At 47.0% G+C, this 25287-nt stretch overlaps 2 protein-coding genes across 18 annotated transcripts in view; both read left to right on the top strand.

Moving 5' to 3' along the window:
• The window catches only part of LOC135241186 (bromodomain adjacent to zinc finger domain protein 2B-like), an 80545-nt gene extending 65801 nt beyond the window's left edge, over positions 1-14744 (top strand). For 12 of the 17 annotated variants that reach the window (XM_064311365.1, XM_064311364.1, XM_064311366.1 and 9 more), the window contains 18 exons: positions 772-837; positions 1090-1230; positions 3057-3311; positions 3929-4152; positions 5983-6057; positions 6150-6378; positions 6650-6712; positions 6846-6990; positions 7485-8164; positions 8607-8886; positions 9134-9289; positions 9803-9963; positions 10409-10758; positions 11283-11418; positions 11678-11824; positions 12004-12398; positions 12703-12846; positions 13320-14744. In XM_064311365.1, the coding sequence (XP_064167435.1) occupies positions 772-837; positions 1090-1230; positions 3057-3311; positions 3929-4152; positions 5983-6057; positions 6150-6378; positions 6650-6712; positions 6846-6990; positions 7485-8164; positions 8607-8886; positions 9134-9289; positions 9803-9963; positions 10409-10758; positions 11283-11418; positions 11678-11824; positions 12004-12398; positions 12703-12846; positions 13320-13473 (3801 nt within the window). In that variant the 3' untranslated portion in view covers positions 13474-14744. The remainder of the gene's footprint in view (positions 1-771; positions 838-1089; positions 1231-3056; positions 3312-3928; positions 4153-5982; positions 6058-6149; positions 6379-6649; positions 6713-6845; positions 6991-7484; positions 8165-8606; positions 8887-9133; positions 9290-9802; positions 9964-10408; positions 10759-11282; positions 11419-11677; positions 11825-12003; positions 12399-12702; positions 12847-13319) is intronic. The other 5 variants (XM_064311375.1, XM_064311374.1, XM_064311373.1 and 2 more) reach the window with 1 other exon arrangement.
• A 3027-nt stretch (positions 14745-17771) lies between these two features.
• The window catches only part of LOC135240344 (uncharacterized), a 39143-nt gene continuing 31627 nt past the window's right edge, over positions 17772-25287 (top strand). Inside the window, exons 1-4 of the mRNA XM_064309708.1 lie at positions 17772-17846; positions 22285-22617; positions 22937-23257; positions 23589-23885. Of these exons, the coding sequence (XP_064165778.1) occupies positions 17816-17846; positions 22285-22617; positions 22937-23257; positions 23589-23885 (982 nt within the window). The 5' untranslated portion in view covers positions 17772-17815. The remainder of the gene's footprint in view (positions 17847-22284; positions 22618-22936; positions 23258-23588; positions 23886-25287) is intronic.

Below are 25287 nucleotides of genomic sequence, written 5' to 3'. Positions count from 1 at the left end.
TATCTGTCCATCGCCCATAGCCACTTGGTGCATTTTACTGGTTTAGCCCCAGTTCGGGTCTCAAGGGACGTGGGCTTCTATTCATTTAATGTGCCATAGTTGAGATGTACCCCTATATTTCGCTGATCCCCTGAACTATAAAAGCCAGCTGATGGCCCATGGCAGCATTATCACCAACCCAATCCCATTCTGGTTCAAGCAGCACCCTCGAAGTCAGCATGAGACTTTTGCCTCCTGGTAAACTTAAAGCTGCTTCATTATAAAGGCACCTCATTCAAACCTTGTTATTTGGAGGGAAGGGCATTGCAAGTGTGTGCTTTCATCTGCATATCACTTTTATCCCATTTCCTCTTGTTAACCGATTTGACTGTTTTATGGACTCACGCCTTCTTTTGTCAGAAGCAGGTGTAGAGTAAGCCGGGCCTGCGACAGGCGGCCATTTTGCTTCGCGCCCGCCGGCTAGCGCAGCGGCGTCGGCTCCGACCGTAACTCCCCCCGCCGCACGCTTCTCTCTCGGCCCTGTCCTCACACCCGCTGCTTCCCCCCCCCCCGTTATCGTGGGTTGTCGTTACGTCGACATCCAAAACCTTCAACTAAAACCGCACACCGGCCTGAGCATTATTGACCCGATTTTCTCCTTCCGTTCCTTTTTTTCCCCCCCCTCCTCCTTCCGCTAAATGTGCTTCGTTAAAAGTCGTCGTGTTTCATGTCGGTGTCGAAATAAGAGCGCGCGTGGCAGCCGGCCCTGACAGCCTCTTTCTGCTCCGATAGGAGCGCGAGAGACGAAGGCAGCACATGATGCTGATGAAGGCGATGGAGGCTCGGAAGAAGGCCGAGGTACTCGACACATGAGCCGCCTGCTCCCCCTTGAAATTGTGAACTGCTTTCTAGTCTGTGCATTTTTCTCTTTTACACTTAAAAAAAAAAAAAAGAATGTAGGGAGTGTGTGTTTGGGTGTGGGGACTGTGAATCCAGCTCCCAAGCGTTTATCTTTGGAAGTACTGCGGTATGTTCCGAGGCCTTCTCCTGAATTCTAATAACGTAATCCTCGGCGCGCGTTGCTAACGTGTCCGCGATGTGCCCCCGAAGGAGAAGGAGCGCTTGAAACAGGAAAAGAGGGATGAAAAACGACTGAACAAGGAGAGGAAGCTGGAGCTGAGGAGGCTGGAGCTGGAGATCGCCAAGGAGCTGAAGAAGCCGAACGAAGACATGTGCCTCGCCGACCACAAGGTGATCGATCGCGTTGTGACTGACCAAAAAAACAAAAACAAATGAATGTCATTGAGGTGAATATCATTGTACTCTCACTGCTCTTGCTTTAGCAGAGGCAGAGTCAGGAAGTGTCAATCATAAGGGGATTCAGCAGGTCTGGCTGAGTGGCTTGGAGGAGTCTCTCTCAGGAAGGGCTCACGGTCTTTCCATTATTTACAACGTGCATAATAGCTGAGCGTCGGTTTGGTAAACGTTGGCGGTCTGTCATCGGCACGCAGGCTTTGGTCTCCAGGCCTGTGTTTATGTGTCACGTTTCATAAATATAAGCCATCTCAGTGACGGGTACAAATTTCAATGGGTAAAGGAGGTGCTGCATTAATGCAGAGTAGTGCCATCAAGTGGTCATTGGCAGTAGCGCAACGAGAGGACTCCATGAACCCGTTTCTCAGGCTTACCGCAAGATGAATGCGTTTGGCTCCTCGATCTTTGAGCACTTCAGCAGGAGAGCATGAATATGAAATGGCGCAGATTCATTTCTGCGTACCTGTCCCCCCGTGTGGACAAATTATTATTCTCAGTGGTGAGCTTGAACCATCAAAGCCAATGGCTGGAACAGAAGAGCAGACCGAACTCTTTTCCAGCTAGCGGTGGGGATGCAGCTCCATTTTACATTACATTACATTACAGGCATTTAGCAGACGCTGTTATCCAGAGCGACTTACACAGCTTTTACATAGCATTTTACATTGTATCGATTTATACAGCTGGATATATACTGAGGCAATGCAGGTTAAGTACCTTGCTCAAGGGTACAACGGCAGTGCCCTACCCGGGAATCGAACCTGCGACCTTTCGGTTACAAGCCCAGTTCCTTACCCACTGTGCTACACGCCGTCCTATACATTATACATTTATTCTGCTTTCTCTAAAACAAATTACGAAAGTATGTGAACAGGAAATCGGAAATCACATTTTCAGTATTACAAGACCACGGCCCATGTGTGTAAATGAAATTTGAATATACAAATAATTTCTACTTCAAAAAAATAACCGATAAGTATAAAAATGTTCTGCGTGTAGAAATGATTGAAATTGCACCGTCGGTCATAAAGCGAGGTTGCCAAGGGGACACACAGTAAGGTAACTTCAAAAGGAAGAGAGGGCTAGCAAGGTAACTTGTACAGAGGTTGTAAAGAGACAGCACTCCTGAACAATGAAACAGGCGGCAAGGTTGGAGAAAACCTGTTCCAAAAAAAAATCTGGATTAAAAGGGCTGGGTGTTTTTACACTCCTATTGGAAATACAAAAGCCAATATTGTATTGAGAGGTTCATCCTATTCGTTTACCTATATGATAAAAACTTAGTACGTAAATAGGCCTACATTATAAGATATTAGAAGTCTACAAGTGCTCCCACAGGCACATGCACACCATGCTTGGAGCCTTCCCTGTTTTCTGTGCCCTTGGGGATATATGGGGACATGACATTACATTACAGGCATTTAGCAGACACTCTTATCCTTACACAACTTTTTACATAGCATTTACATTGCATCCATTTATACAGCTGGATATATACTGAAGCAATGCAGGTTAAGTACCTTGCTCAAGGGTACAACGGCAGTGTCCTACTTGGGAATCTAACCTGTGATTTTTAGGTTACAAGACCAGCTCCTTACCCATTATACTACACTGCTGCCTGGGTACACATCTCTCATGAGGAATCTCTCCTGTTGGAAAAGACTTCTGTGACTGAAACTTCTGTGATTTGTGTTGTGTGATTGAGGGCTTCGTTTGCGGAGTGGTTTTGAGAGATTAAAATGCGGCTCCCCCCCCCCCTCCAGCCCCTCCCGGAGCTGTCCCGGATGGCGGGCCTGGTCTTGCCGGGCAGCGCGTTTTCGGACTGCCTGATGCTGCTGCAGTTCCTGCGGAGCTTCGGGAAGGTGCTGGGCCTGGACGTGGGCGCGGACGTGCCCACGCTGGGCGCCCTGCAGGAGGGCCTGCTGAACGCGGGCGAGAGCGTGGGCGAGGTGCAGGACCTGCTGGTGCGCATGCTGTCCGCCGCCGTCTGCGACCCGGGCATCCCGCCGGGGCACAGGGTAGGACGTCCCGCCCGTCGGAGGCGAACCCCGCGCCCCTTTCCCGCGGCGGCGCTGGGGGCCGTCTCGTTACGCTTCCCTACGTCCGTTTGGTCAGGTCCTCTTACCCAGAGCAACTGACAATGGGTAAACAGCAAAGTCAGTTCTGGGTTTTCAGTCAGTTCAGGAAATGAACTGCAGTTCAGCTCGTCGGCTGAGAAATGCTCTTTAAAGGATGTTTTTGATTCACAAACTTTGTTTCAGTAATTTGGCTGTGTTGACTGAATCTAAGTAGAAGTTAGTCCAACTGAGTGATACACATTTGCACACGGGCACAGTTCTCCTGTGAACATGCAGGCTGGCTGTTACTGCTGTGTTTCTGTCCCACATTCATTTATTGATATTAGTGTTTTTCAGGGTGTGTGCTTATAGCTCTTTTTAATTCAGCGAGGGCATAGACGTAGTTCATCACAAAAGCAGATCAGTCACGCTTCTACTGCATTTGGCCCTCAAGCATTCCTCAAAGGAGTCTGGATGTGACTGGCCGGTCTCCTGCTGCCATATATGGTATTAAAATGAAAAATGTTCCCGGTAAAGGAAAGCCACCTCTTTGACCCGCTCCCCGTTTTTCCACGCAGACCAAGACGGCCCTGGGGGACCACCTGACCAACGTGGGCATAAACCGGGACAACGTGTCGGAGATCCTGCAGATCTACATGGAGGCGCACTGCGGGCGCACGGAGCTGGCCGCGGTGGCCGAGAGCCTGAGGACCAAGGCCTTCCAGGCCCACACGCCCGCGCAGAAGGCCTCCATGCTCGCCTTCCTGGTCAACGAGCTGGCCTGCAGCAAGAGCGTGGTCAGGTGAGGCGCCCGCCCCGCCCCGTCGCTCGCCCCCTCCCTCCCTCCCTCCCTCCCTCGCTCGCTCGCGTCCAGTCAGGTTTGGGTCAGGAAGTGCTCGCCGTTCCGTCGCCGCTCGTCTTTTTCTCTCGACCGTCGCTCGGCTTTTTCTCTCGGCCGTCGCTCGTCTTTTCCTCTCGACCGTCGCTCGGCTTTTTCTCTCGACCGTCGCTCGTCTTTTCCTCTCGGCCGTCGCTCGGCTTTTTCTCTCGGCCGTCGCTCGTCTTTCTCTCGCGTGCTCGCTTTTTCTTCGACCGTCGCTCGTCTTTTTCTCTCGACCGCCGCTCGTCTTTTTCTCTCGACCGCCGCTCGTCTTTTTCTCTCGACCGTCGCTCGTCTTTTTCTCTCGACCGTCGCTCGGCTTTTTCTCTCGACCGTCGCTCGTCTTTTTCTCTCGACCGTCGCTCGGCTCTTCTGTTCCTCCGGCGGACGTCCTTGTTTGTGCCCGTTGGGATTTGACCTCTTTTGCGTTTGCATTTTAGGCGTTTGGCGCACTGTCAGACTAAGGATGTGCTAATAGCAAAACACTTTTTGTGTTACTGCTTTTGTGTTACAAATGTACAACTTGTGTGTTACAAAGGGAGTCTTTTTGATACAGACTGTGTTGAAAGTAACACAAAATGTGTTCTCCTTTTTCCCTGTGTCTTTACGGTTGTAGCCACCTGCATAAATCTCTTACAATATTCTCTTTTATTTCGGCCGACTGTACAGAGCCCGTATTTTGACAATGCAGCTCAGCTTTCTAACGAACTTTTCAGGTCATTTGCGTCTATAAAAAGGGCTTTTCCTTTCATCCAGAAATGTTTAACCTTTACGTGCCTCAATGTCAGAGCCATTTACGCTATGAGAAATCCAGCTGCGCTTCCAGGCTGCGCACGGGGGTGTAGCGCAAACAACCGCGAGCTAACTAGCGGGCGCTAATGAATGTGTTAATTCGCTCCGAGCGAAACGCGCGTTGTGAATCCCGAAATAGGCCCGAGCGGTGGGTGCGGTGCCGTTCAACCGCTCTTCCCCCCTCTCTCTCTCTCTCCGTCTTTTCAGCGCATTTCTACGGGCTCTCTCTGCTACCCTCCGCTCGAGACAGGGTCCTTTCTCATTATCATCTCTGTGCGATGAGTGGACGCGTAACTGCGGAAATAAGCTTTCGCTCCCGACGTGAGCCGAACTGCCTGCGCCGATGCGAAATGGGACATGGAGGGGGGAAGAATATCCGCGGGGACGTAATGGATGATATTCAAGCTGTTAGCTTTTCAGGTTTCGTCTGTCCGAGGCCACCGTTTGTGTTTATTCATAATTATCCTGTCGTTTATTTTCGCGCATAGCCTGTGGGCAAGGCCGCTTTAAATTCTCGATAACATTTCTTCCAGTTGGTACTTTATAGTTTGCTCAGCGTTTATGCGGCACGTTTCGAGAAATCGATATCGCGCGCGAGGCTTTTTTTGTACGAACAGATCCTCATTAAGAAACTTCTCGTCGCCGCCGCCGTTTTTCCATAATCAGCATTATGCAGCCGAAACCTGCGCTTGTAACGTCTTATCAGCGCCGTCCATGATCAGACTCAACACCGCGTTAAATATTCATCCTGAAACAAACCTGACGGAAAGATTCGGAAAGACAATGCCCCTGTTTAATTCATACACTTTTACATTTTTAATACCGGCGACGCTCTGATCAAAGGGAATTTGCGTCACATTAAAAAGCCGCTTAGATGAAAGCGTCGGGTTTTCTACCGCCAAGCAGATTCTGGTGACATTTCTCCTAATGTTGTTTTTTTTTTTCTTCTCCTCCCCACAGCGAGATTGACAAAAACATCGACCACATGACCAATCTCAGGAGGGACAAGTGGGTCATCGAAGGCAAGCTTCGCAAGTGAGTCTCCCCTCTCTCCGTGGTGCCCTGAACGACGGTGCAGAATATTAATTTTATTTTGACTAAAATCTGAAACTTTTCCCTGCCCCCAGGCTGAGGAGCATCCACGCCAAGAAGACGGGGAAGCGGGATTCGGGCGTGGGGGGCGAGGAGACCCCGGCGCTGGGCACGCCCGCGTCTGGACGCAAGCGCAAGCGGAAAGCGGGGGACAGCGACGAGGACGAGGACGAAGACGAGGACAGCGACGACCAGGGCGAGGAGGACGACGACGAGGAAGAGGAGGGGAAGAAAGGGAAGAAGGCGGAAACGTGCGAGGAGGAGGTGGGTCGCTGTACCGTCCTCCCCCTCTCCGCTGCTCGTTCAGTCCACTGTGGGGGACGGGACGGCTGTGAAAAAATGTCACACATCTTCAAATGTCAACATTTACTGTCCTTGGACTGCTGGGTAAATATATAGGTAATTGTGTTGATTATATGTGGAGCTATTCCTGGAGGGTAAACCACAGAATGACTTGAACATTTTCACCTGTTTGCGGTAAGTGCCACAGTTTTCTTCCACGGTAATATTAACGCTTGCTTCCCTTCTGTTTCAGGACGAGGGGGACCAGACAGCCAGTGTCGAAGAGCTGGAGAAGCAGATTGACAAATTAACCAAGGTAAACACTGAGCTTACCTGAGCGTCGCCCGCGGTGACGAGTTTGGATTTTTCGTCAGATTCAGGGGGTGAAGGAAGCGAGGCGGCTAACGGCTAGTGGCTAACGGCTAACGCTGTGCTTCTCTGCTCCCCAGCAACAGAACCAGATCCGGCGCAAGCTGTTCGAGGCGTCCCATTCGCTGCGCTCCATGATGTTCGGGCAGGACCGCTACAAGCGGCGCTACTGGGTGCTGCCGCAGTGCGGCGGGGTCTTCGTGGAGGGGATGGAGAGCGGAGAGGGTCAGAAACTACTTTTGTAAACGATGTGTGGTTTTAGATGAGGGAGGCAGTCAACGTTTGTCCTTACCCTTGACTCATTGAAGTGTTTGTTGTTCTCTCCTTGAGCATGGTTTGGCATAGTTCAATAACCACTAACTCTAACTGAAGGCGAAAGAAAGATACACTTCAATTTATTTGTAAGTCGAAGTTAAGGATTCATTTTAATTGAGTCTAGGCCAAAGAAAAAAAAATGTTACTTTGTTCACTGGCCGTCAGCGACTGAATCTGCATTCCTGATCTACTCTGTCACTGTGTGCACCTCAGAGCTTAGAACCGCCCCCTTGTGGCTGCTCTGTGCTTGTTTGGTTTGGACTGTGTTGATTAGAAATGCCCCCTGTTGAGTGCTCTGTGCTTGTTTGGCTTGGTCTGTGTTGATTAGAAATGCCCCCTGTTGAGTGCTCTGTGCTTGTTTGGTTTGGTCTGTGTTGGTGTTGATGCTGATCTGTCTATCCCAGGTCCAGAGGAGGTAGAGAAAGAGAGGGAGAGGCTGAGGCGGGCGGAGGAGCTCCAGATCAAAGAGGAGCCTCCCGAGGTGGTGGAGGAGAAGCCGCTGGAGGCCGGCCTGGAGCTGAGCTTCGAGGGGGAGACCCCGGAGGGGGGGAAGGAGGAGGAGGCCTCCCCGAACCTGTTCCTCCAGAAGCCCGACTCCTTCTCCAAGCTCAGCCAGCTCCTGGAGGTGGCCAAGCTGTCCCCGGAGTCCGAGGAGCTCGGGCAGAAGGAGGACGGCAGCCCCCGGGCGCCCCCGACAACGGCCTCCTCCTCCCCCTCCGGCGCGGCTCTCCAGGCGGGGCTCCCCGGCACCCCCCCGCCGGGCCCCGCCCAGCCCTGCGCCGAGGCCAAGCCCGACCCCGCCCCCTCCCCCTCCCACCTGAGCAGCCCGGCCAAGCGGGGCAGCCCCCACCCGCTGCTGCCCAACGACCAGCTCCTGCGCGTGCTGACGGAGAAGAGCGGCCACTGGTTCAGCCTGCTGCCGCGCTCGCCCTGCGACGACGCCTCCCTCACCAGCGGCCCCGCCCCCCGGCCCGCCTCGCCCCGCCCCTGCTCCTCCTCCTCGCCCGCCCCCCCGCCGGCCTCCGGCTCGCCCGGCCCCCACGGCGCCGCGGGGATGGGCAGCTTCGCGTTCTCCGCCGTGCAGGTAGGCGCTCCGTCTCCGCGCTAGCGGGAACCGCTAACGCGCTTCTCCGGTCCTCCGAGAAGCCTTTCCGCTATCGCAAACGCTTCTCAAAGAACTCCACATTTAATGATGCAACTAATAAAGCGCTTGATGGCATTAATAAAGTGCCTAGCGAAGCGTTTGATGCTGAGTATATTGTGCAGTGACGGGGAATCGCAGTACTACTGTACTCATCGCGCTCGAGGGCTGGATTAACCCCTTGCCCGCTCGTTCCTCAGGCGTCTGTGGAAGTTACATGACATTACAGGAATTTAGCAGACGCTGTTATCCAAAGCGACTTACACAACTTTTACACAGCATTTACACTGCATCCATTTATACAGCAGGATATATACTAAAGCACCTTACCCATTATACTGCACTGTCGCCCTGAAACGCGCGTGTGTTTGTGCGCCCCCTGCAGGTGAAGCCGGGCGTGCACCTGATGGGCATCCCGTTCTGCGGGTGGCCCGGGGGCATGGTGAGCCCCAACCTGCCCTTCTCCAGCAGCCCTCTGCCCTCCATGCTGGGCGGGGGGTACCCCCTGCTGGAGGGCAACGCCAGCCCCTTCCTGGCGCCCAGCGTCTCCACTAGCAAGAGCGACTCGCCGGCGCCCTCTAGCGAGAAGCCCCCGTCCGCCCCGTCCCCGGTGCTGGAGGTGGCCAAGCCGCAGGACTACCCCGACCCCCGGCCCATTCCAGAGGGTGAGCGGGTCATCTGCATTTTTTAAAAATATATATTTTTGTCTCAGATATGACAATTTAAGAATGTTTCACATTTTTCATTTCAAAATATATTTCAAGTACTGATGGAAATGTGTGTGTATGTCGGTGTTTGGATATGGCTACGCGTGTGCATACGTGTTTATGTGTGTATGTACGTGTACGTGTGTGTGTGTTTGTATATGCCTGTGTGCGTATGTGTGTGTACATGCGTGTGTGTGGCGCGCAGAGATGCTGACGGGCTGGTGGAAGGTATCAGACATGGAGGAGCTGCGCTCCCTGGTGAAGGCTCTGCACTGCCGCGGCGTGCGGGAGAAGGCCCTGCAGAAACAGATGCAGAAGTACATAGAGTACATCGCCCAGGCCAGCGCCAGGAACAGAGACGGTGAGTCCGCCATTTTCCCGCTGCCTCTCCCACCGCACACACCACCTGCCCGTCCGCCGTCTGTCTCCTAACAACCTGTCAGACACGCTGCATGATGAGCCCCTAACACGAGCCTCTACACACAACTATAGAGCCATTCAGAGGACGCATGTTACACTGGCCGGACCGGTGGCCTAGAGCAAACCTCTATGGTAGTGTGGATGAATGCGCTGTTGATTATATCACTGGTAGTTAATAGCAGCCTTTCAGTCCGGGCCTGAGGCTCACAATGGCTGAAGTGCAGGAGGGTGATTGAATGATGGGCAGTGACAGCGCCTGCCTGTGACCCAGGTGCACTACGTCGTTACCCCCAACGAGATGCACAGGCCGCGTTTGCTCTTGAGTCCCTGTAACCGCGGAGACTGTCGCATGGCGCCCCACGCCCCGTCAAGCGCCGCGATGCCGTTTACACCGCTCCGAGGGACTGATACTGACCGAGCGGTGCTCCCTCACCCCGCCCCCCCCCTTCACCAGTTTCGGCCATCGACCCGAGCGAGGCGGAGGAGAACCAGGTGACGGAGGAGACGGTGGCGGGCTGGTGCGTGGAGGAGCAGGCCATGGAGATGGACATCGCCGTGCTCCAGCAGGTGGAGGAGCTGGAGAGGAAGGTCACCTCCGCCAGTCTGCAGGTCAAGGTGAGGCCCACAGACCCCCCCCCCTCCACACACGGCACCCCTGCTCCATTTCCCAAAGTTGAGCGCCACTCAACAGCTGAGATGGGTATCGTTTACACTGTGCTGATAACAGCGCTAAAAGAATACTTTTAAAATAGTACTGGTGCCTAAACAGTGCCTGAACTGACACTTTCTTTAAAGTAAAGAGCAACTGATGACATTAAAGGACATCTTTTTTATTGCAAAGGCAAATTAATTGAACAATCAAATTTGGCTTCAGTACCCATCCCTACTCAACAGTCAACTGCAATTCAGTAAAGAGACAAGTGTACAAGCGTCCTGCGTAAAATTATCCCATTTCACAAAGATAACTAAATCTGAGCTGTAGTTGGAAACTGGTTGAAGTGTACATAAACAATGACAGGAAGTGCACATTTCCCACAATTCCGTATCCGTCCGTCCGCAGGGATGGATTTACCCCGAGCCTCACTCGGAGAGGGAGGACCTGGTGTACCACGAGCACAAGCCCTCCTCCGAGCCGCGTCCGGCAGGGGGGGACAGGGAGGCCGGGGAGGGCCGGGAAGAGAAAGACGGCGGCGGCGGCGGCGGCGGCCGTAGCGTTGGCGGCCATGCCGGCGGGATCGTACGACGCGTCAACAACCCCCTAGATATAGCAGTAACCAGACTGGCTGAGTTGGAGAGGAACATCGAGCGAAGGTATCTGAAGACCCCCTTAGGTACCACCATTCAGATCAGACTGGATAATGTGGGTACAGTCACAGCTCCTGCACCATGCAGCAGTGCTGATGGTGAAGGGTAGGTCATCCAGACTCCTTCCGAAACCTTTTTTTTGTGCTTCTCTGCTGACTGGAGCCTATTTTTAAAATTTATTTTATTTTTATTTGTTTATTTATTTGCCTGTCTTCGTTTTTCCCGGCTGCTTTGTGCATCTTCAGTTTTTTTGTTTTGTTTCTTTTTCCCCCCTCAGATTTATTTTTTTGTTCACAGTACTATGGTGTGTTGTTACTGGAACTGTCTTTTTTTGGTCTTCTGCATGGTGCGTCGTGCTGGTATCCCTGGTGACCATAAGCTCCTCCCCCCCCCCCTCTCTGTCCTTTGAGCCCGCCCCCTGGCCCACGTGAGGCATGCCCCCCCCCGGTCCTCCGGCGGGCAGACCCGGCTGCTTTGCCACGCCCCTTTTTGCACCCCTGTGTCTGTCTGCGCAGCGCTGTTGTGGTTGTGACGCGTTCGTTTCGTGTCGGTGTTTGTGACACTGTGTGCACGCGGGCGGGCGCGGCACTGACCTCTGTTCTCCCCCCTCGTCTCCTCCTCCGTGGCAGGGGTGAGGAAGACCTGGCTCCGGGGATGAAGGTGTGGCGCAGGGCGCTGGGCGAGGTGCGCAGCGGTGCCCAGCTGGCCCTGTGCATCCAGCAGCTGCAGAAGTCCATCGCCTGGGAGAGGTCCATCATGAAAGTGGTGAGGGAGCCGCCTGCCCTCCCCAGCCTGTTAGCGTTCAGCTAAATTAGCTTCACCTTAATTTCATTACTAATGAAGCGGATTCTCCTGTTTGTGTGTGTGTGTGTGTGTCTGTCTGTCTGTGTCTGTCTGCGTCTGTGTGTTGTGCGTGCGTGCGTGCGTGCATGTCTGTCTGTGTCTGTGTGTGTGTGTGCGTGTCTGTCTGTGTGTGCGTGCCTGCGTCTGTGCGTGCGTGCGTGCGTGTCCGTGCGTGCTCCAGTACTGCCAGGTTTGCCGGAAAGGAGACAACGAGGAGCTGCTCCTGCTTTGCGACGGCTGCGACAAAGGCTGTCACACATACTGCCAAAGACCCAAGATCAGCACCATACCGGAGGGGGACTGGTTCTGCCCTGCCTGCATATCCAAGGTAACCGCACCAGCAGGGTCTTCAGTCTGAGGTGCATTCAGCTGCACCGTCTCATACAGCTCCCTGATTTACAGGCAGAGGGCAGACCCTGGAGTAGGGCACACGTACCTGTTACCTGCCTGAGACATTTGGCTTTAACTGAATTAATAATGCTGTGTTTCTGTCTCTGTGCCATTCAGGCAAGTGCCCAGTCCCCAAAGAACAAAAAGCTTCCTAGCCGGTCTGGAGGAGGGGGTGGAGGTGGAGGAGGAGGAGGTGGAGGTGGTGGGGAGGAGGAGGAGGAGGAGGAGGAGGGGGAACAGGGGGAGGAGGGTGGTGGAGGAGGAGGAGGAGGAGGAGGAGGGGGGAAGAAGAGCGCGGACGTCAAGCGCAACAGGAAGCTGTCGGCGGCCGGTGAGGTCTCGGAAGACGACGCCGCGAGCGCGAGCAGCACTCCAAAAAAAGGGGCCAAAGAGGCCAAAAAGAGGAAAGGGGAGGAGGCGCCCGCGGCCAGCCAGCCAAAACAGGACAGCCCTGCCAGCGCCAAGAAAGCCAAAACCGCCAGAGACACCGCCAAGGACCTGGCAGCCTGCAGGTACTCCACTCCTGGAATGGGGTTCCAGGGTAAACGTGCTCTTTTAGCAGATCTGACTGGCTGCAGCCAGACCTGTCAACTCCTAATCCCCTGACTCGTTAAACTTTAATCCACTGCACTATGCTCTTGTGTGAGGAATCAGTGAATGTAACTAGCGTGAGGTCACTTCCTGTCAGTGTTGCCATACTGGGTGGATTCCTGCCCAGTTGGGCTTCTTTTTTATGTTACTGTGCGGAGGGAAATGGCTTTGGGGGCGGGTTCACCGTTTTTCAAATCTGGAAACGCTGCTTCCTGTGCTCGGCAGTGTCCTGCTCTCCGAGATGGAGGGACACCAAGATGCCTGGCCCTTCCTCACCCCCGTTAACCTGAAGTCTGTTCCCGGCTACAAGAAAGTCATAAAGAAGCCCATGGACTTCTCCACTATCCGCGAGAAGCTCGGCAGCAGCCAGTGAGTGGCGTGCTGTCACCACAAACGTAGCAGTGTCGTCATACGTCTGTGTATGGACTTACGGTTATATAACAAATACTCTGGCCTGGATCCAGTCCACATTTGTCCTTAACTTCTAGAAATTTTCTGTAAATGAGTTTTGTTTGATTTTTTCCCCCCTCACCATTACTATTGGTTTGTTATATTTTGTAGTTACTGAACTCTCGAGGCAATGATTGTGGAGAAAATTAACACCTGTGTTTAACTGTGTGTCAAAAGGAGAGGACAAATTTTGATTAAATTCAGGCCACTATCTCACTCCAAAAAATTAACAGGTCAAGAAATTAATGTGGTGAACATTATGGAAAAGTGGATTCCTGAATTCACTCTCAATGTATTGTATAATTACCAATTGAACAGAACTGCCTTCCAGGGCTTTTGTGTCTTATCATAATCGTAACATCATCATTCTGTCTTTTTTTCTCCCATTTAAGGTACCAAAATCTTGAGACGTTCATAGCCGATGTCAACTTGGTTTTCGATAACTGTGAAAAGTTTAATGAAGATGACTCCGATATCGGACAAGCTGGGCACGGCATGAGGAAGTTTTTCGAACGAAGACAAACCGAACTCTTTAAGACGAACTAGGCTTGTTTGGACTTTACCTTCACCGTCTGGGACCAGCTGTCTCCATATTTCCATATCCAGAGATGAGGGTTCGCGCACCGTACCGAGCAAAACCGCTAAAGCAAGTGACTCGCCTCTCACTCTCAATACCCAGGGCTCCTAAAAGTAATCGTTACCTAAACTGATTTACAACGCTGGTTTGGCTAGAACAGGAAACACTCACCCAAAGAGACAGGGGGTGTCTTAGTGCAATACCATTTCCTTTAAAGAACCCGCACTGAACTTACCACCATCAGAGCTGTAATCAGGAAAGAATTCTTTCCAGTACCTGTAAATATATATTCATTTTGTTTTTGTTTTTTATTAATTATTTTTATTTACTTTATTGTTAATATTATAGTGAATGTATTTAATTTGTTAATTATTTATGAGTGAAAAAGGTCCAGTCTTCATTTTCTATGAAAAGGAAGAAACAGCAAAAACTGCTTTAAAAATCTAAAGGAATGTTTTTCAAATATAAAACAAAGCCAAGAAAAAAAAATGATACTGTTTACACTGTCGGTGCCTCCAGGCACTAGAAGATTCATTACGGTGACACTGTAAAGCTGCACTTATATATGAATTTGTTTTTGCATCACTTGCAAAACACAGCGAGGCAGCGTACACATCTGTATATACTGTTCATTAATGTTAATATTAAGTCTCGTTTGGAATATGTATGATGTGTACATATCGTTTCAGACATCAAATATTGTCCATGCCTTAGAATTACTGTAGCATTTTCTTTTAGTCTTAAAAAATGATTATTCATATGTCGCCTGTACAGTACGTTATCCTCTGCGAAACACTGTGGTCTCCTTAATCTTGGTAGTGCCTGCCTCTCCAACAGGGTGTAGGGGATATTGTTTTGGTTCCCGTTTTCTATTTTTTTAAAAAACATTCATTTTAATCCTCCCAGGCCTCAAAATTTTGACATGATCATTTCTATCCGTATGAGATATATTGTGACGCACAGTATTTTTTCGTAAAAAAAAAAGAACATTTCCCTCCGCGCGCCAGGCCAGCCGGCCCCGGGACACACGGACGTTTGTGACCTCTGTGTTTGGATATTGCTGTGTGTCGCGGCCTTCCGGAGGCCACTAGAGCAGATTTTTTTGTACCTGAGTCAGAGTACTTGAAGTTATTTTATTTAAAGATATCGTGGAAGAAGGTAGCATTCTTTTTGTAGGAGTATTATTTTTCACTAGTGTGTGTGGCACGGATCTAATAAAAGGATGTTTTTCAACCCAGTATTACTTTTGGGGGTTTTTTGTCGTTTCATCTTTAAAGATACTACGGTGACACGTGCTACAGTGGTCCACCACAGAGGTGTTGCTTAAAGACTATATAATCTGTACCACCAAATTCTGCCCTGTGCACAACCAGCCAATAGCAAGCTATTATAGTAAGTACTGAGAAGCATTTTAGCCAATGAAATGATGTTCATAACAATGTATAGGTAGTCAGGCTTGCATAAAAGAACACACTTTGTTTCTCCTGCATATACAAACCACAATTTTTTCAGTTCACACACGGAGAACACACTGGCAAACAAGTAACTTAGACTTTATGCATAAAAAATTTGCTGTTTTCCAACAAAAAATAATTTTCCAATGCCTAAGTCTAAACCAAAGACTCAGCATTTGGAGGCTTTGGAAGAAATCACTCATCTGAGTGAATATTTCTGAGGAGGACAGTGAACACAGCCACCGCAGAGGGCCGTTCAGTGAACAACTTGATCACATTTTATATCGGTGAGCACCTAAATACATCCTTAAATCATTATTATTATTCAGTACACTTATAAATAAAGAGTAGGCCTGAATTTGAATCGAAAATGTGGCATGTGAAACAGTGGGACGTGTACACGACATGTTGAAGGGGGTGGGGTATTTGATGAAAAACTTCAATCAATGGATTAGGAAACTAGATAGCTAATGCAGTTATTTTCAACAATCTTCCAGATGCCCTGCTGCCAGAGATGGTTGAAGGGAGAGCTAGGAGGGGGAGGTTGACAGGCAGGGGAAAGGGAGCTAATTTCAGCATTCTTCCATGGGCATATAGTACACAATATGTAGTATTTTACACCTCTAATGAACCATAATATCATTTGGTTGCCAAGTGGCCTTTTGGAGTCTCCAAATGGCCTTTTTGGAAACCTGCCTAGGCATATTTGTTCAGCATTGTGGCTGTGGTTCCATTGTTTCCTAAGCTCACCAGGCACAGCCACGAGTAACTGTATCCACCTAACAAAATCTTTTAGGTGAGAAAAAAAGCTTCCACTTCCACTGTGTTTTGGCTCCTGTTACTTTTGTTTCAGTAATATTTAAGGTAATTCTGACTCTTTGAAAACAAAATCCCAAGGGCTACCCAAGGCCCTAGATCTTGCTACGGTAAGTCATTTTCAAATATATATTTGATTGATATTTATTGACTGATTTTTACATTTTGTACAGTAGACTATTTGTATGATCTGTATGACATACGTTGTACTTTTGCAATATATTTCCAAAAAGTTTGTGGAAAAAATCCTCCATTCTAAAAAGAAATAATTTCTAAATTAAAGTCTTTGTTTCTATAAAGTAACCCTTAATTATAACTGAAAAAAAAAAAATTCTGAAATCCTGGTTTCTGTGAGGGGAAAAAATCCTAACACAGAAAACAAAGAAATCATTATTTCTAAACAGAAATCTTCATTTCAAGGAAGAAGTCCCATTTTTAAGAAGTCCTTAGCCGCGTTTCCACCAAAATTACCCGGAACTTTCAGTCCCAGGAACTACTTTACCAGGAACTAAAAGGTTCCTTCAGCCAATGGTTGTCTGCGTTTCCACCGGGGTCTAAAGTACCGCGAAGATTAGGCAAATTAGCCCATTGACGTATGAAAAAGCGATGTTGTCGTTGGTCCATCTGTCATATGATTTCTTCTGTAACCCCATACTACCACCGAAGTAGCCTACATTATTTTCTAATAACCGGGACAGCCCGGAGGGGTTTATTCCACTTATATACAACGGGTTACCAACAATGACTATATATGGTTACTTTTGTATTTATTGATTTTTATCGATTTAATCACATGGAATTGAAATATTCTTCTGCAGCCGTTTTGGCATATTTTACCGTTGTCAAGCAAAACTGTCGTTGGTAGTTGAACTTGGACCGTTATGCAACAAATAGGATATAACAGACCAATAGTCAGATTGTAACTGTTTTATATATCCTCTCAAACACATTCATTATGTTTTTATGCGAACATTCGCTTTCGTGTCTTGACATCCGAAGCGACAGAATGCATTCACATTTCCAATATAACTGGCCACAACAGCAGAAAACATGCACACGTTGTAAACAATTTGCTGTTTGATTACTTTCTCATCGCCAATTCTATATAGGCTAATCGCAAAATGACAAGAGTAGAACGAAAACTCGGACTTGCGTGAAAATTTTAATTAGTAGTGGTACAGCCACCGTTTGTTTTCCTTCGAAGTTACTGCTAGCCGAGCAGCGAAGTGTGCCCTCCAGATGCGAACCGTGCACCATAAATTAGTCCATAGTCTTCCTGGTCTTTTTGTGGAATTGAAGAATGGCAGAGTAAAATTACGGCAGTCTGAAAAAGCTAAAGGTACGATTACTAGAATTAACCTGTTATTTTACCCTGACAAAAAGTGCGGAAGGTGATTTCCAGTTTGCTTTTACTGTATCACCAATGTGAATTACGCAGAACTACCGCATACCTCACATAACTGTATCAAACGTTTTGAGTCAATTACAACGGTCAAAGAAAATCCGGAAGAAAATATTCAGCAACCGAATTAATCCGTTTGAATGTTTTAGTACATAATATGCTGTCCCAGCACGAATGCTTAGCATTTTATAAAACGAATACTAAAGCAAGAAAAGAACAGAAGAGCACAGGTTGACGTTGGCAGGCTATAACCAAAAGTAGGCTACTGCGCCGCATAACATAAAAGTTTGATTTTAAGTTATTATTAAAATAAATCGGTTTGCGCCTGCATATTTTCAAACATGGCGCCTGAAAATAGACACAAAAAACTCGACCAATCAGAAATGTTCAGCGCTGCAAGCGCCACCCAAAAGGTTCCTGTACTTTCGGAAAGTACTACCCCCCGAGCAGGAACCTTTTGGGGGGTAAAACAAAGCCCCCGGAACTACATTTAGACCCTAGTTCCTGCGGTGGAAACGCAGTTCCTCAAAAGGTTCCTAGTTCCGGGGTATAGTTCCTGCGGTGGAAACGCGGCATTAGTAGCCTAACACTGCACCGTACGAACACACAGTTCTGATTGCTTCGTTTTGCTCAAAAAAAATGAGATTTGCAAGCTTTTGCGTCCTGTTGGGTGAGTAAACTACACACATGAATTTCGCACTAATGAAAGTGTTTGGTTTCAAAAGGTTTACAATAAATGTCGTTTAAGGTTAAGTAGATAAGTGAAATTTCAAAACCGGCTCTAGAAAATGGCCAGGGTGCGAATTGACTTGAGAAAGGGGAATTTGAAAAAATTTACGGGTGTATGCAGGTTCTGGACCGAGAATACATCGCATGATAAAATGACGTCCGCACACTGAACAAAGGTGGTGATTTGAAATTAGTGTTTTTATTATTATTTTTTTATTTTGTTACGTTCACTTCACATGTCGTTTAAGACTACGCTTTCTGTAATATTGAAATATCAGATTTCAATTTCTAAAAGCAGAAAGCTAAATACTAAAGTTAGCACATATGCACAGCGATCTGGAACCAAAATGATGTTAGAACAAGTCACCTTAAAGAAATCAGCATCTAGGGCTAAAACAACACATTTTGGGAAATTTAGTGAAATAAAATGGCCATATCAAACAAATTCTTCGAAACTAAATTGTTTAGAATAAAACCGAAACGATAACAAAATTTTATTTAAAATAGGGAAAGAAAGTTCTTTGGCTATTAAATATTCTGTGGGAAAATGCTCTGTCACTATAATAGCCTAGGCTACTTTTTAAACTGGAAAACTATATTCAATTAAAATAAAATAATGTTCTAATATATGAACCGCGGTTCGCCTGTTTTCATTTTAGGTAGGCTACTAACCGTCAGCTGTTTTCGGTATGATTTTTAGGTACTCGAACCTCATGTGATTTAAAAATTACGCTGATGGTAAGGTTCTATATCAATGAGGTTTAGATTCAACAGGGCTTGGTGCAATTAAGCCTGGCTGTGTTCAGTCCGCTGAATCTAATTATCAATAAAATTTGGTTGAATTCTTGATTAAGTAATTTAGGAGGCAGTTACTGTTTCAAATGGGTGATACGGGTGTTTGATAACTTTTTTTATTGAAATGAATGATATATATATATATTATATATATATATATATATATATATATATATATATATATATATATATATATATGTCGGACAAGCAAGGATTAATTAAGAATATGTTTATTCCTGAATCCAGCGGTTCCAACAGTCAATGCCCTTGTTAAACTGTTCAGCACTCTGAATACTGAACCAAGCGATATTGCATGCTAGAACCCCTCACTTAACCTGCATGTAAAATATATTTTATTTGATTTAATTTATTAATTATGTTTAAAATTAGAATTATCAATTAAAGCACCAAATTCATTGATAGGTCAGTCTACAGTGCACTGGTGGAATCAACCAACAAGTCAAAACAAGCTCTGTACCAGGTTTTAAGATTAAATAACTGAATTCTATAAGAAGTCAATTAATTGAAAACATACATTCTTTATTGAATGCAGGCACTCTACTTCTAAATTACCCAACAGAAGACATAATACAAAACATTAAGCAACTAATCTAGAAATACTAGAAAATAGATAGAGAGAGAGACGGATAAGAGAGAGAGAAAGAGAGAGAAACGGATCGGCCAGACCTTGCCAAAGTATCACCCACTTCCAGTATAAGCGCCACAAGGAAACCAGCTAAAAACACACAACCTAGGAACCACCACCAAAATAAAAAGAGGAAAACTTCTTCTTCAAGGATCTGACACCAACGCAACCCAAACAACTTTCTCCTGTGGCCATCATAAGCCGCGTTTCCACCAAAATTACCCGGAACTTTCAGTCCCAGGAACTACTTTACCAGGAACTAAAAGGTTCCTTCAGCCAATGGTTGTCTGCGTTTCCACCGGGGTCTAAAGTACCGCGAAGATTAGGCAAATTAGCCCACTGACGTTGTCGTCGGTCCATCTGTCATATGATTTCTTCTGTAACCCCATACTATCACCGAAGTAGCCTACATTATTTTCTAATAACTGGGACAGCCCGGCGGGGTTTATTCCACTTATATACAACGGGTTGCCAACAATGACTATATATGGTTACTTTTGTATTTATTGATTTTCATATATCCTCTCAAACACATTAATTAACAGCAGAAAACATGCACACGTTGTAAACAATTAGCTGTTTTATTACTTTCTCGTCGTCAATTCCATATAGACTAATCGCAAAATGACAAGAATAGAATGAAAACTCGGACTTGCGTGAAAATGTAAATAGTGGTACAGCCACCGTTTGCTTTCCTTCGAAGTTACTGCTAGCCGAGCAGCGAAGTGTGCCCTCCAGATGCGAACCATGCACCATAAATGAGTCCACAGTCTTCCTGATCTTTTCGTGGAATTGAAAAATGGCAGTAAAATTGAGTAAAATTACGGCAGTCTGAAAAAGCTAAAGGGAAGATTACTAGAATTAACCTGTTATTTTACCCGGATAAAAAGTGCGGAAGGTGATTTCCAGTTTGCTTGTACTGTATCACCAATGTTAATTATGCAGAACTACCGCATACCTCACACAACTGTATCAAACGTTTTGAGTCAATTACAACGGGCTAACAAAGAAAATCCGGAGGAAAATATTCAGCAACCGAATTAATCCGTTTGAATGTTTTGGTAGCCTACGTAATATGCTGTCCCAGCACGAATGCTTAGCATTTTATAAAACGAATACTAAAGCAAGAAAAGAACAGAAGAGCACACGTTATAATTCCAAGACGTTGATAGGCTATAACCAAAAGTAGGCTACTGCGCCGCATAACATACAAGTTTGATTTGAAGTTATTATGAAAATAAATTGGTTTGCCGCTGCATATTTTCAAACATGGCGGGTAATGGCGGAAAATAAATACAACACAAACGCTACGAGTACTCGACCAATCAGAAATGTTCAGCGCTGCAAGCTCCACCCAAAAGGTTCCTGTACTTTCGGAAAGTACAGTGCGTTTCCACCGCAGGAACTAGGGTCTAAATTTAGTTCTGGGGGCTTTGTTTTACCCCCCAAAACGTTCCTGCTCGGGGGGTAGTACTTTCCGAAAGTACAGGAACCTTTTGGGTGGAGCTTGCAGCGCTGAACATTTCTGATTGGTCGAGTACTCGTAGCATTTGTGTTGTATTTATTTTCCGCCATTACCCGCCATGTTTGAAAATATGCAGCGGCAAACCAATTTATTTTCATAATAACTTCAAATCAAACTTGTATGTTATGCGGCGCAGTAGCCTACTTTTGGTTATAGCCTGTCAACGTCTTGGAATTATAACGTGTGCTCTTCTGTTCTTTTCTTGCTTTAGTATTCGTTTTATAAAATGCTAAGCATTCGTGCTGGGACAGCATATTACGTAGGCTACCAAAACATTCAAACGGATTAATTCGGTTGCTGAATATTTTCTTCCGGATTTTCTTTGTTAGCCCGTTGTAATTGACTCAAAACGTTTGATACAGTTATGTGAGGTATGCGGTAGTTCTGCATAATTAACATTGGTGATACAGTACAAGCAAACTGGAAATCACCTTCCGCACTTTTTATCCGGGTAAAATAACAGGTTAATTATAGTAATCTTCCCTTTAGCTTTTTCAGACTGCTGTAATTTTACTCAATTTTACTGCCATTTTTAAATTCCACGAAAAGACCAGGAAGACTATGGACTCATTTATGGTGCATGGTTCGCATCTGGAGGGCACACTTCGCTGCTCGGCTAGCAGTAACTTCGAAGGAAAGCAAACGGTGGCTGTACCACTACTAATTTACATTTTCACGCAAGTCCGAGTTTTCGTTCTATTCTTGTCATTTTGCGATTAGCCTATATGGAATTGACGACGAGAAAGTAATAAAACAGCAAATTGTTTACAACGTGTGCATGTTTTCTGCTGTTAATGAATGTGTTTGAGAGGATATATGAAAATCAATAAATACAAAAGTAACCATATATAGTCATTGTTGGTAACCCGTTGTATATAAGTGGAAAAAACCCCTCCGGGCTGTCCCGGGTATTAGAAAATAATGTAGGCTACTTCGGTGGTAGTATGGGGTTACAGAAGAAATCATATGACAGATGGACCGACGACAACGTCAGTGGGCTAATTTGCCTAATCTTCGCGGTACTTTAGACCCCGGTGGAAACGCAGACAACCATTGGCTGAAGGAACCTTTTAGTTCCTGGTAAAGTAGTTCCTGGGACTGAAAGTTCCGGGTAATTTTGGTGGAAATGCGGCTCTAGATTAGGGTATCAGTGGAATTTCAAATTGCCCCAATCACATTTGCTTTGATCCTTGTGATGGGGATGCCAGGCCTCATTCTTATTTACTGTTTCCCTCTCTAAGCCCAAAATCTGAACACTACATATCCTACAAATATATATTTTAAACTATAAATTATTCATTCTTATGCGTGAATGGCCCAGCCCTGTGAGATTTCCCTCTTATGTATGAAAGGCCAAGCCCTGTGACATTTCTCTCTCTTATGCTGACTGAACATCCAACTTCCCTCTCCTAGCCCAGCTGGCAGCATCTCCAGTCTACTCTGTCCGCGTGTTCGTGAGCTTCGGTCATTCCCTCACTCTTCCCTGCCATGGAGCCCCCAGCAGGAATGTGGATTGGTTGTTTCAGCAGGATGAGCTTCCTGACTGGCTGCATGTGGCCAAACTCCACACCCGAGGCATTTGCTCTGGAAGCGGCTTCCAGGGACGGGTGGAATCCTTCCACCTAACAGACCCGGGAAACTACAGCCTCAACCTCAGTCCCGTGGTGTACAGTGACCTCGGCATTTATAAATGCCAGTACTACAATGATGAGATCATTCTCTCAGTTGTGAAACTACAAATTAGAGGTCAGTGCATGTTGCCTTTTTTCCGACAGATTGAGTGAATGTTTTTAGTGCTTGTGGATTTGATAGCCCTAAAAGCTGTTTTTTGACAAAGGATATTATTATTCTTACGATTGTTTTTGGGGGGACAGGATCATTCCAGGCTGTATAAAACCCACAGGCTTTGGGTGGTATGCAGTGGACAGCATATGCTGCATCAGGGCCTTCATCTACCCCAAGCAACATGGTTGAGCTGTTCAATTCCTGTATGCCAGGAATGCTTTGTAAATCTGTCTGCCTGTCTCTCTCTTTCTCTCTCTCTTTTTCTGTCTCTCTCTCTCAGTCCCATCAAATGTTTCCATAGCAATGGGAATGTCCGCCAGTCTTCCTTGCTTTGCGAACATTAATTCACAAGCGCGTGCTGGTGATCTGGATATCCTCTGGAAGAGAGGTGGAGAGAAAGTTTACCAGCTCCTTAAGAACACCGTCACATATGGGCTCGGGTTCGAGAACAGAACTTCAGTTTCCCGAGAACAAGCCCTCTATGGAAACATGTCTTTAACCATCGGACAGACACAGTTTTCAGATGCAGGCGACTACCAGTGCTTCTACAGCAGTCCTAAAGAGAGGGGGAATCCAGATTCTGCCAGTCTCGTTGTGACAGGTAAAATTCACTTTAGATCTTCAGTTCTGTAGGGGAGCCTAGCAGCTCAGGTGTGTAAGAGTGTCAGGTGTGTATTATTTATTTTTTCATGTGGTCATTTTAATCAGGGCAAGTGTAACAATGTTTCATAATTTACAGAAGTATTGCTTGATGTACCGCAGATTTGATGAAAGATGACAAGTCATTTATGGATGCTATAATTTTCCCTGTATTATTTTTACCTTTTTACATGATCAAGCTGACTGCTGTTGATAATGTGTCCATATCCCCTGTAAATATGCATGAAAATCTAAAATATGCAAATATGTAAATGAATTCCCTGTCCTCACAGGCCACCCACCCCAGAACCTTACAGTGAAGGCCGGTGGTTTGCTCTCCATACCGCTCTATACCGCAGACCCAGTGAGGGTAACATTCAGTGCAGGCCTTGGTTCAGATGAGGTGCTGATGCTCGATGCAAATAAAGGCCCAGCCAGGTATGGGGAGCGTTGTGCTCAGAGATGTGAGCTTCTGGCCCAGAACTACACCCTTTTGCTGAGGAGTGTGACACTGGAGGATGCCGGAGTCTACAAGGTGACCGATCCTGAGACCAAGAAGACCATCGGCTCTGTCTCTCTGCGAGTCTCAGGTACGGTCCTCCTCTTCAGCTCTTTGTGTTTGTGCAGACGCAGGGCTCAGCATCTTATTGGTCCACTCAATAAAAAAGCTTATTAACATTTTCAGAGCTAGATTACTGCAAAAATGATTTTTATTCAGACTGGACAGTGATGGTAGCTAACGGCGATAACTACATTGCAGAGCCACCGACAATTTCAGAGACTTTTCTCCACGCTATTTCCTCTTATCAGTGTCTCTGTAGGAGATTTTATTCAATTGGGAAACCCGATACCGAAATTACGAGTTAGGTCCTCCATTGTGGAACGATAGAATGTGGAACTAAAATTAGAAAAAAATAGGGACAATTTACTTGACGGATCATTAGATCAAATCAGATTGGTTACCGCAACGCAGCGAGGGGGTCAAAGTTGAATTGTTGGCATCTCCACTGCAGCCTCGCCGCCTCCCGCCGTGCCGCCAGCAATCCCAAAATGCCTTGCGGGGTCTGGCCGCCACCTCTCATTCAAAATGAATGGAGGCGGCTCCGCCGCGCGGCGGGGCCGCGTATAGTGTGGCTTCACCGTCAGTCAGACTGCTAACTTGGCATCAGCTCTGCTTGTTGTATGAACCTTTATGGAGGCACTTTTAGTAAGTCCCTCTGGATGTTTTCTAAATGTATTATTATTGTTGTTGTTGTTATTATCATTGTTGTTGTTGTTATTAATATTATTATTGTTTTCTTCCTTCCTGATTATTACCTGCTCTTCTCTATTTCTCCCAAATGAGTCCCTCTTTCTCCATGTTCTCTCTTAGCCTCTGCGGGACTCTCTGCTGGAGCAGTGGCTGGGATAGTGGTGGGAGTGATAGTGTTGCTGCTGGCTCTGGCTGGCAGTGCCTTTGCTGTCTGGAAGTTCTTCATGAAGACAACAAACCCTGAAGAGGAGTTTGGAAGAGGCGGATGTGATATGAAGATGTGCCCTCCGAACAGCCAATGACAGCTCAGACCGCGCTCTCCCGGTCAGGTTTTTAAGTCAATGACCATGGAGGCCACCCTTCTTCTTTTTCAAATTTTTCCTTTTCCCTCCGTACCCGAGCCGTGGCACACGTTGATTTTTAGGAAGCTACCTAGCCTCTGTCCCGGTGTGGTGTTGCCAATCAAACTGGCCTGTCCCAAGCTGCATTTTCCAGCTTTGAAATTAGCGCACTGCTGCCTCAGCTGGGTCTCAGGGATCACTTTCTCCTCCCAATTCCCTCTAAATAATTTTAAGTTTTTAAAGTTGATAAAGGGTGATCTCCAGTTATTCTGTGCGTAATACCACACGTGTTGTTTACGGCGTTGTCGCCCTTTTTAGTACAGTCTGACTTGATTGACAATTTATTTATTCAGTAGGCGAGAGTAAGCTTTCTAACGATGTATAACGTCTATTTTGCTT

Source organism: Anguilla rostrata, chromosome 15 (genome assembly GCF_018555375.3).
Source record: "Anguilla rostrata isolate EN2019 chromosome 15, ASM1855537v3, whole genome shotgun sequence".
NCBI classification, from domain to species: domain Eukaryota; kingdom Metazoa; phylum Chordata; class Actinopteri; order Anguilliformes; family Anguillidae; genus Anguilla; species Anguilla rostrata.
Note: the sequence above shows the minus strand (reverse complement) of the source record. Positions and strands in the feature narration are given on the sequence as shown.